The sequence below is a fragment of the Mandrillus leucophaeus genome, unplaced genomic scaffold (assembly GCF_000951045.1).
Source record: "Mandrillus leucophaeus isolate KB7577 unplaced genomic scaffold, Mleu.le_1.0 Scaffold148, whole genome shotgun sequence".
In the NCBI taxonomy this organism is placed as follows: Eukaryota; Metazoa; Chordata; class Mammalia; order Primates; family Cercopithecidae; genus Mandrillus; species Mandrillus leucophaeus.
Window position 1 is genome coordinate 132184 of NW_012101454.1, and position 12410 is coordinate 144593.

At 35.7% G+C, this 12410-nt stretch overlaps 1 protein-coding gene across 1 annotated transcript in view; it reads right to left on the reverse strand.

Moving 5' to 3' along the window:
• Positions 1-12236, reverse strand: part of TFPI2 (tissue factor pathway inhibitor 2) — a 24955-nt gene extending 12719 nt beyond the window's left edge. Inside the window, exons 1-5 of the mRNA XM_011974664.1 lie at positions 12075-12236; positions 11621-11803; positions 10505-10693; positions 8833-9003; positions 7452-8468 (exon numbers count right to left, since the gene is read on the reverse strand). Of these exons, the coding sequence (XP_011830054.1) occupies positions 8392-8468; positions 8833-9003; positions 10505-10693; positions 11621-11803; positions 12075-12162 (708 nt within the window). The 5' untranslated portion in view covers positions 12163-12236 and the 3' untranslated portion in view covers positions 7452-8391. The remainder of the gene's footprint in view (positions 1-7451; positions 8469-8832; positions 9004-10504; positions 10694-11620; positions 11804-12074) is intronic.
• Positions 12237-12410: the final 174 nt, after the last annotated feature.

A 12410-nucleotide genomic window follows, 5' to 3' on the forward strand; every position in this document is an offset into this window, starting at 1 on the left:
GATCATTTATTCATAAATTATGTATAATTTTTATATAAGATGATTTTATGTATGTTATATATAAATGATTTTATACATAAATGAAAATAATTAGAAAACTTCTTTGATAGTTCAATAAAAGAAAAATACAGCAAATACTAAAAAATAATGGTAAAAGTTACAGTTCACTGCGAATACATCTAACAATGTTATGTATGAGTATAGATTCAATATACTTAAAATATAACCAACAAAATCTAGCAATGCATTTAAAAAATAATATACAAATAGGTGGTATCTTTCAAATTCAAGAATGGTATAATATCAGAAGAACTTTTACATATTTTTCCATAGATTATCTTATAAAAACTGTCTGATCATCTTGATTTCTTTTACAGATAGATCATTATTGATGTAAATAAATGCAACTGATTTTTGATGTTGATTTTGTGTCCTGCCACTTTACTAATTCAATCATTAGTTCTAACAATTTTTGTGGCATTTTAAGGATTTTCTACACAGAGGATCATATCATCTGCAAACAAAGATAATTTTACTTTCTTTCCCATTTGGATGGCTTCTATTTATTTTTCTTATCTGATTGTCTTTGCTAGTATTTCCGGCAATTTTAATAGAACTGTCAAATAGAAGTGCAAAGGGTAGGCATCTTTTTACCTTGCCTTGTACCGTATCTTAGAGGAAAACCTTTCTATCTTTTAGCATTAAATAACAAGTAAGATACAGTTACAAATGCATGTATAGGTTAAGGAGTCTGGGCTTTAAAGGTAGTGTCAACATATAATCTCTATTGTGTATGCCTTAAGAGATATGAATATAAAAATCAGATTAGGCTACAAAAAGAAAAAAATCGATCCATGGTCATTAAAACTTCAAATAAAATCATGTTGGCAGTTGGCTTTTTATAAACGGCCTTAGTTATGTTGAGGAAATTTTCCTCTATATGTATTTTGTTGAGAGTTTGTATCATGAAAATATGTTGAACTTTGTTAAGTATTTTTCTGCATCTATTGAGATAAATCATGTAATTTTTATCTTTCATTCCCTGACTATAGTGTATTACATTAATTTGTGTATGTTGGCACAGGTGCATATAAAGACAATAAAGGATTTTTATTACTATAAGTACAGTTAGTAAATCTATTAATGAAGGCAAGAACAACAAAGTTGGAGGCATCACACGTTCTTATTTCAAATTATACTACAAAGCAATAGTAATCAAAACAGTATGGTATTGGCATGAAATACACACATAGACAAATGGAACAGAATAGACAGCCCAGAAATAAACCCAAGCACATGTGGTCAATTAATTTCCAACAAGGCCACCAAGAAGAAATGATGAGGAAAGATTAGTTTTTTCCAATAAATGGAGTTGAGAAAACTGGATATACATACACCAGAAGCAACTCAAAATGGATTAAATACCTAAACATAAGGCCAGAAACAAACAAACAAAAAACTCCTAGAAGAAAACATAGGGGAAAATCTTGTTGATATTGAACTTGGCAATAATTTCCTGGATATCAACCCAAAAGATTAAACAACAAAAGCAAAAATAAATAGGTGGTGCTACATCAAACTAAAAGGATTTTGCACAGCAAAGGAAGCAATCAACAAAATGAAAAGTAAGCTTACAGATGGGAAGAAAATATTTGTGAAACATACACCTCATGGGGTTAATATTCAAAATATGTAACAATTCAAATCTAGAGTAAAAACGAAAACCAAACAACCTAGTAAAAAATGAGCAAAAGAGCTAAACAGACATTTTTCCAAAGAAGACATAAAGAGAGCCAACAAGTATATTAAAATGTGCTTAACATCATTAACTACTGAGGGAAATGCAACTCAAAACCACTATAAGATATCAATTCTGCTTGTGCAGAAGCTCTTTAGCACTATTCGTAACAGCAAAGACATGGAATCAACCTAAATGCCCATCAGTGACAGACTGGATAAAAAAAATGTGGTACATATACACCATGGAATACCATGCAGCCATAAAAAATGATGAGATCATGTCCTTTCCAGGGATGTGGATGAAGCCGGAGGCCTTTATGCTTAGCAAACTAATACAGAAACAGAAACTCAAACACCACATGTTCTCACTTACAAGTGGGAGATAAATGATGAGAATGCATAGACACATAGAGGGAGCAACACATACTGGGACCTTTTGGAGGGTGTAGGGTGGAAGGAAAGGGAGGATCAGGAAAAATAACTAATGGGTACTAGGTTTAATACCTGCATGATGAAATAATCTGTACAACAAACCCCCATGACACAAGTTTACCCATGTAACAAACCCACACTTGTACCCCTGGACTTTAAAAAAATTTTGTAATTAAAAAATAACAATAAATAAAGATATCACTTTATGCTTGTTATGATGGCTATTATGAAAAAGTCAAGAGGTGTTTGGAAGGGTGTGAAGAAATGGGAATCCTTGTATACTGTTGGGAATTTAAACTGGTACAGACATAGTAGAAAATAATATGGATGTTCCTCAAAAAAATGAAAATACAACCATCATACGACCGAGAAATATCTCTTCTGGGTATATACACAAAAGAATTGAAGTCAGTACTTCAAAAACATATCCGCACTACCATGTTCACTGCATTATTCACAATAGCCAAGATAGGAAAACAATCTAAGTGCCCATCCATGAGTAAGTGGATAAAGAAGTTGTGAGATATGTATACAAACAGGCATACACTTATACATATACACATACACATGCATATATACAGTAAAATATTATTCAGTCTTACAAAAGGAGATACTGCTATTTGCAACAACAAGTATGAATCTAGAGGATACTATACTAAGTGAAATAAGCCAGATACAGAAAGAAAAATACTGCACAATCTCACTTATGTGTGGAATGAAAAGGAAAAAAAGTTGAATATATAGAAACAGTAGAGTAGTGGTTACCAGGGACAGGGAAGGGGAGGAAAATGAGAGAATGTTGATTAAAGGGTACCAACTTGTAGTTATGTTAAGATAAACAAGTCTAGAGATCTAATATCAGCAGGAGGACTACAGTTACTAATACTGCATGTTGAGAATTTGCTCAAGAGTAGATTTTAGGTGCTCTTATCAAAAAGTAAAGATCGAAAAAAGCAACTAGCAACTACAGAACGTGATGGACATGTTAAAGTTGCTTACCTGTAGTAGTCATTTCACTACAAATATGTATATCAATATACAATTTTGTACAACCTAAATTTACACAACTAAAAAAGTTCAACCTTTATAATAATCTTGAAAATACCAAATAAAACAAAGATAAACTAAAATACCATTTAATTAAAGTGAAAAGTGATTTATTAATTTTTTCTGTTTATACCTAATGTATTGGCCTTTTTCATACATTTTTATTTGGGGATAGATTGATATAATTTGTAATACACTTTCTCAGTGTAAACTAAGGACATTAAAATGTGTATATGTCTTTACTAAGTTATTTCTACCTTAAGAGAACAGAAATGGAGTTATTCATCACTTGGTGGTAAAATTCTGCATTGCTTTTATTTTTATCCTTATGTATTTAATTTTCTATACAGTATACAATTAGTTTAATAATATATTTTGAAATATAAAATAACATTAATTTTACGTGAAAGACTTAGATATCCTAAGAATAAAACTTCAAGGAAAATAATTAAATACTGCAGTAGTACAACTAGGAAGTTGCTCTAGGTTTAGGCAAGCCCGTAGGATAAATGATTAAACCTGCTTCAGGTTGGGCAAGGAATACTTCATTAACAAGGAGAAGATTCAACTTGCTAAATAGTTGCAAGGAGGGAATGATATTTTTTTCAAAGAAAGAAACTTATGGTAAAGCTTAAAAAAAGTGTTCCTTAAAGTCCGAAGTAAAGTGTACATCCTAATCGTCTGGAGTTGTTGTTTAAAATGTGCATCTTTGAGCGCCAGCTCAAACCCACTAAGTAAAAACCCCTGGGCACAGGGCATAAAAGCCTGCTGTGTACCTGGCTCTAAAGATGGTTCTCACGCACAAAATTTCAGAACCACATTGCGGAAAAGTAAAGCAGTATGACATGCTTTGGAAACTTCAGATAATTTAGTGCAACTGTATTATAGGTTACAGATAATGAGAGATGAATCTGGAAAAGAATGTTATGGTACATGCCTAAGAATTCTTAAATGACACACAAGGGGCCTGGACAGTATGTGAAGATTCCAGAGGAAACCACTGAAGAGTTTTAAGCAAAGGAGTAACCTGATCATATTTTTTTCTTTCCAGGATTACCCTGGCATCAGTGTAGATGACTGGATATGAGGCAGACATAGATTGGAAGAAAAACTCCAGAGTTTTTAATTTTTCCGGCATAAGAAAGGATTAGGAAAGGCTTACTTAGGTATAACTGGTGAACAATTGATTACGTGGATGAAGGGAGAAGAAATAATTTTGGATGATTCTGATACCCATGTTTGCCTGCTTCCATATCTAAGTTTATAACAATATATAGGGACAAAGGATATTTTAAATCTACAACTCTGTACTTTTCTACTTTTCCTTATTTTTATCACAGGACCTAATTTTACTGGAAACCTGAAGCTTGTAAAGATAAGTTCCTGCCACTACAATAAGTCCATCAGGTCATAAGAAGGCTGATGAAGGATGAAGAGACATCCTTCTTACGCTGATTATTTTAGGTCAGATCCTTGGGGACACCCTAGAGATTTATCTCTGGATGCACTAGAGCTAAAATGTCTACAGACGTTATTACAATGTATGGACAGACACTCCACAGGATATTCTCTGACTGGATAAGATTGTTGGCTAAAAGCCTAACAGGACTTTTGCGGGAGACAGCATGCACCCTTAGGGTGCTGTGATCCAGGCAATTTGGAGGCCTCCATTGCAGTTTCTATGGTTAAATATTGTGACAATGTGTGTGCAGAGGGGACACATCAGTGGTAGTCCAGGGTAATTTAAAAAATACTGTCTTATTAAAAGCCATCCCATTCCTATTTTGACTTTTCGTGTCACAGAATGAGACATTCCTTTTAATTAGGCTATCTGTGAAACCACAGCTACGACTTGCCTTCACAATGATTGTGGCAAGAAGGAATTTCCCTTTGACTGCCGAATGTCCTGTGACCACTTTATATATTTCTTAATTAAACTAACACTGCAGAGGTAATAGGGCATTAGAATAATTTCATCCAAAATATCTACTTCCTATCCATGCTGATCAAAGAGATGTAAATGTAGGCTGAGTTGGATCCATGATCCCTTAAAGGCTTTGGCTACATGGGAGATAAAGGGAGCAAATACCAAATCCAGCTTCCCTTTGGGGTTTCTAGGAGCCCCCAGAATCCTCAAAGGCTCTGACTCACTCACTTTGCATCCCCGTAACACACACGAGATCCTTCTCCTCTAAGTATTCCCACCAAAAACAGTCATAAATTCAGGCCTTAACCAACCTTTTAATGGCATACTGCTTTTTGTCATGGTTATCTATTATCTTTTTTCTTAAAGCACTGCCTCTGCTCTGCTGTTTTTTCAAAAAAAAAAAAATTTATTGACTTGTATGGAGAAACCAGGGTATTTGTCCTGTAGAGTGTCCAACATTAAGGATTTACTTTCCTTGGTTTCCTATAATTTGTTCCTATATCCCCAGTATTTCCCTACAATCTGGCAATATGATAGTGAGATCTAGAGGTTTGACTATCTTTGGGTTGACTGTATTTTATTTCTCCAAGAATACTTGATGGGGAGGGTCCACTTATTATTGTATCATATCAGGAAGCAAATAATGTCTATGACTAAACTATTATGGATGTCAGAATGATCTGTGAGTTTAGAGACATTAGCCTGATTTCCCATGAGACTGTCCCCTTTCATACAATGGTTTCAGCACCCAATGATGATGGTTACCTATATTCATACTTTTGTTAGGGGTATTTTCTAACATTTTAATGCATATATTAGGTGGAATTATATCAATGACATCCATATACTATTTTCCCTGTGGTACAGTCTTTAAAAATAAACAAAAAAAAAGGATAAATGTTTTATTCTTTCTGTTAATTCATCAGTTTTCAAATTAATGAGATAATGCCCTAGAAACCTCCAAAAGGTATGAAGGAGGTGAGTGTGTGTGTATAATCATAAATTCAGATTTCTACGTATTTATATACATTGTGGTCATTATTTGTTTTGATGGCCATATTGTCTCATTGTAGGCTAGTGGGAGCTCCTTAATATTACTCTTCTGTTTTTGTGACATGATTCATTAGTCTTTGATAGCTTCCTTGATTACTGGAGTAAGATGGCCCAAGTTTATCTTACATATTTCCTGCCCCAGACCTGGATTCAGCTCTTCTCCTAAGAGCACTGGTTCTTTTTAGTGGGTAATAGTATGGAGAGACCACAGTCTGGATGGTAACTGTAACTACTGCTACTGAGTTGTCATTACTTCAAGGACTTTTCAATGGAAAAGTGGGAAATACAGATTTTTTGATCGAGAAAATCAGTTATTAATTTATATGAGTATTTCTAACTCGAATTTAAGTCAAAGATTTTTACTTAATTTCTTTCGTTGTATAGTTGTATCTCATTTTCTCTTAATGCTGAAAATCCTGACTTCTAAAGAAATGTAATTACTTGTTTTCTTACAGCATAGTATTCTAGATACAATAGGTTCAAAATAACACCAGTATTACTATTAACAATGAGACTACTAAATGCATCTTCAGAGTGCACTAAAATCTCAGAATTCACTGCAATATAATTCATCCATGTAATAAAAAACCACTTGTAACTCCAAAACTATTCAAATAAAAAGTAATAATAAATTTTAAAATGCATTTTGAGATATCTTCAGAATTTTTTGACCTTTATATTTCCCAAATGACATTCTCATATTAATTTTTGAAGTCATTGAAAATAAGTATATATCCTTTGTGTAGTTATGCCACTATTTGGTATTCAGTTGGGTTTGAATGTTTAAGGAAATGCTTTTTCTTTTTTATTTAATTTTGATTATGAATTATGTCAAATACTTACATGGTCCAAGATCAAAACCATAAAACAGGTATATTTACATAAATATTATCTCCACAACTGTCCACCCCTCTGTTCCCTCCATCCCTCTACAGGTAAACATTTTTAATATCTTTAGTATCTTCTGTGATGTTTGTATATATGTCTATTCATACTGTTCTAGGCCCTGTATTTCTTATGTATCCTGGGAGTCCAAAGATACGCATATATAGACATTTTGCTAACTCCTCATCCACAAAATCTTCAACCAGTCCCCAATTGATGAGTACCTGGTTTGCTTCTAGTTTTCAGCATCATTCAGAGTTCTCAGGCATATACCTATTTGTCAAAATAACTGGGATAAATTTTTTAATGAAAGATTGTTCAGGCAAAAGGTAAATGCATTTGTAATTCTGCCAAATAAGAGGCATACTTTTAAATACGTTAATCTTGCCATGAAAATGTAAGAATTTTGAAAAATTATTTTATTACAGAGAAAGAAAAAAGCTGTTTCATTGGAATGACCATATTTAATCAATGATAATTTACTGGTTAAATTTAAATTATTAAATTTATGCATGGTTTATATAAATAAACACCTTAAACAGTACAAACATTTGAAAAACTTTACTTTCCTTGGTTTTTATAACTTTAGTGGTCTCCAACCCACTATGTCTTAGGAAATAATGTAACACCAGGAAAATCCTTCCATCTATCTATATGTAAACACAAACATATACATGTGAGTGGGGATTGGTAGATAAATAGATAGAAATTGTTTTCCCAGAGGACAACATTTCTGGCTTTAATAAATTGATCAGCTTTTTAAATCAGTCAAGAAAGTTATGATCTTTTAAATAAATCCCCTTATTCACTCACTGTACTGCAATCTAACACAATAAAATGGGAGTAATATTTTTAAAGTGTTGGTAAATCTGCGACTTCATCTTCTTGGGCCTAAAATATAATCCAACTTTTAAAGCAAAATGAGTTTTATTTGCTAGTCCTTTATATTCTCAAATATCTTTAAAAACACATGATTATGTTGTCTTACGTTGTTTCAGTTATTATCCTCTTCTGAAATCAGGAATACAACCCCATGAAATGAGTGAGTCATATTTGCTTTTATATCTTACGCATTGCAAGAATTCAGTCGCACAAACAGTTGAACCATAAATTAAAAATGGTAGACTCACATTTGAATAGCAGCTAGCTGTGTATAAAAAACATACAAATTTTTTTAAAAAGTGACTTGTGTCAATAAAAACTGGTGAATAAATCACTAATGATTTGTTTCCTCATGCTGTCATATTATTCTTCACATATAACCATAAAGGCAAATAAGCATTCACAAGATGACATATTAAGAATGTTTAAAATTGCTTCTTCCGAATTTTCCGGATTCTACTGGCAAAGCGAAACTTTGGTATCTTCTTTTTCCTTTTCAAAGCTACAATCAATAAAACAACAGTGAAAATCATACATCTCCAGTCTGTAGGCTCACTATAAATCACTATTTCTGACACGGTTATTGAGCTCACTTCATCTTGTTTTTAAGGACTGTGAAGTCAAAACTCATTATACGCTCAGTTAATAATATTTTACCTTTAAGATATGAAAATACGGCTACTGTCTACTGCAGCTAGCCAGTAAAAGCATTTTGACAAAACTGATTAACACTGTGGAGATACTTATGTAGAAGTAGTCTAGAAATGGCAAATTGCTGTTAGTAAAATGGATAAATAAAAATACAATTTTGCTGATAAGTTATTTATAAAGTTTATCTAAAGGCAGAATAAGAAAACATTCACTACCTTTTGCACAGGCACGTCTGCAATCCTCCCTGCTAACAAAGTTATTGTCATTTCCTCCACAGCCAGTATAGGTGAAAGCATCACAGGTTTTGTATCTTGGATTAAAATAATAGCGAGTCACATTGGCAGAGCACAGTCCCTCATCTTTTGGACTGTAGCAAAATGATGGACCTTTATAAAAAAGAGAAGAAAATTAGAAATGTTATAATACCAGAATTTTTAAAGTATGCTGATTACTGAAGTAACTGAAGAAAATCTCATCCCATAGAAGCCTCAGTCTGAATCCAAAATATCATACTAAACCTTTAAAAAGATGTGCTTCAAATTTCAGGTAAGCTTACATGCTATATTTTGGTAATTCTAAATTTTTGTAAACTGGATAGAATTTCTTCTGAAGCTACATCTTTGTATCCTTTAAATGTAAAAAGAAGTTAAACCCAAATACCAGATATGGTTAGGTAAAACTGGGGTAAGTTTCAAGGACAATATGTGGCCATGATTTGCTACATTTTATCGTGTTGGTAGTTTTGCTTTAATGTTTTTAACAGCTCTCATTCCATTATTAATCAAGAATATATGCATACTAATTTCCAGGTAACCACTGGAGCAAAACGTTTATATCTATACAAACAAGAGAACATCCACAGCAACCATCACCACATTAACTCAAGAGTTTGCATATTCAACACAGTATAGCCATAAAGCTTCATCAAATTCTCTGCCAAAGCAAGTTTTCCTTGTTTGTTGAACTTTTCAAAAATCTCTGTGTCTAGGGGAAATATCTGTATTGTCTCCCTCTGCAAATATTAACTACTACTCAAGAGACCATCATTTCAATGATTCAGGTGTGGTGGTGGGAGAGGTAACAAACGGATAGGACAGGAAAGTGTAGAGATGTTTGTGCTGCAATTTGCAATTACTAAAGAATACAGAAATCTAACCAAAAACTTTATAAATAAATTTTCAAGTTTCACCATCTTAATTCTGTATATATTCCACTATCTCACATGTATAACTGGTTCTGTACAAATCTGAGGTCATAACATTCATTAATGAATACTTTAATCTTTTATATGTAAATTGAGTAGATGAGAAATAGTTCTAAAGAAACAATTCAGGGTCGGGCGCGGTGGCTCACACCTGTAATCCCAGCACTTTGGGAGGCCGAGGCGGACAGATCACAAGGTCAAGAGATCGAGACCATCCTGGCTACCACGGTGACACCCCCTATCTACTAAAAATACAAAAAAAAAAAAAAGAAGAAGAAGAAAGAAAGAAAAAAAAAATCAGCTAGGCATGGTGGCGGGCACCTGTAGTTCCAGCTACTCAGGAGGCTGAGGCAGGAGAATCGCTTGAACCCGGGAGGCAGAGGTTGCAGAGAGTCAAGATTGTGCCACTGCATTCCAGCCTGGGCGAAAGAGCGAGACTCCGTCTCAAAAACAACAAAACAACAACAACAACAACAACAACAAATCAGAAGAAGCAGAAAGCAAAAATTTGAATCATGGCTTTGTCACTTTCCAGTCCTAAGAGTTTGACAAGTCATTAACTTGTCAAGTAATGTGAAATCATGAGAATGCACACCATGTTAATTTCGCATCAAATTGAGTTTTTTCCACCCAAATGTCTTTTTAAAAAAGTGAAATAGAAGTACCATAAAAATCGTATTTACTTTTCTTTGGTGCACAGAAGGCCATACAAGTAACTTCATCTGGAAACCTGTTCTCAATCCAGTTCCGGTGACACCCACCAGATGAGAATTTTTCACATGTCATGGAACTTAGATTAAAGAAATACTTTTCTCTGGACCCCTCACACTGGTCGTCCACGCTCACTTGCAGCCGGCAAACTTTGGGAACTTCTAGGAAAAGGAGAGTAATAGAACAATGTTAGTCAAAGTAGCCTTCTTATTACTTTCAAAACTTCACTGTATATTCAGTAACATTTTATGGGGAGAGAGAAGTCATATTAGTGTTGGAATAGTAAATCCCCAGAATACTCCTATGAATCCAGATATTTGCTTTTTTCTTTCTTTTTTCTAAAAGAGTGTATTCAGAGCTGACTCAGCTGTGATGTATCTTTCATGTTCCGTAGAAAGACACTTTGTTTTCTCTGGGTGTTCTCTGATTGTACATATGCAGTTAATCAAAGCTTATTCACATGAATATGCATTTTCCCCTGGCTCAGTTCCTTGAATCGCAAAGCCCCATATTCTCTTACAGGCCTTAACAGATATAATCTAAAAATTAAAAATAAAGTAAAATATAACATTATTATGAATCTCCACCATATCCCGCAACTAATCCAACACATGTTTGGGTATCGGGACAAAAGTAGAGTTATATAATGAGCTAAGTCACACTTTAATAATCAAATCCACTAAAAGTATTCCAGATTGATGGATAATCGACAGGAGGAAATGATGTACTGTAGGAGAGATAAAAATCATAGGTTTGTAACTAAAGAAAAACACAGAGAAGCACTTACGTTGCACCTAAACACGTTATTCTCTTGCATTTATTATACCCTATGGTGAAGGAACGAATCTTTCCCTGAGTCCGCATAGGCACTGAATTATGATCAATGTCAACTGGGAGACAGAAAATGTATTAGTGGTTGTAAATTTGTGATTATTTTTGAGAAACTGAAAACCATGAGGTTTGCTTAACACTTGAGAAAACCCAGACTACCACTTCCAGTAGAAACCGAGACGTGGGAAACTGGCGAAGTTGCTACCAGCCGCCGGCGCAAGGAGCGCGGGAGTCCTGGGTGCGGCCGGGGCACTTACTTTCTATCCGCCAGCAAGCCTCGTCGCAGGCCTCCCAGGTGTAGAAATTGTTGGCGTTGCCCTCGCAGCCCCCGTACAAGAACTGGCGGCATCTCTGCGTGTACCTGTCGTAGTAGTAACGGGGAAGTAGGGCCCGGCAGGGTCCGTAGTCTAGGGGCAGGAGGCAGATCTCCGCGTTATTTCCTGAAGAAGGGGCAAAAGGAGAGCAAAAGACAGGGAAAGTGGTCAGGCGTAGCTCCTAGGAGGAAGGAGAATACCGAGGAGTTCTGTCCCCTTCCGAGCGGAGGGGCCTCTGCAGAGAAAGTGCAAACTTGGGAGCGAGTCCCCCCTGCCCGCGGAGCGCGCGGCAGGGACCTGAAGAAAGCGAGGCTTGGAGGGCGGGTGCACGGGGCCCCATGACCCGCTGCGCCCTCTCCGCCGGTTGGGGAGAGAGGCTCCCGGAGTAGCCAGATACCTGTTGGCTCCTGAGCAGCATCGCCCAGTGCAGCCTCCGCCAGGAGCAGCAGCAGAATCGACAGCTCCAGGGGGCGAGTGGGGTCCATGGTGCAGGGGGTCGAGCGGCCCGCCGGGCAAGGCGTCAGAGAAAGCGCCTGGCGGGAGGAGGTGCGCAGCGTTCTGCTCCAGGCGGCCCGGGTGCCCGCTTTATGCGGGGCGAGCGTCCGGCCGAGCCCCCGGGGCGGAGCCTGAGGGGTGGCAAAGGAGAGTAATAGAACAATGTTAGTCAAAGTAGCCTTCTTATTACTTTCAAAACTTCACTGTATATTCAGTAACATTTTATGGGGAGAGAGAA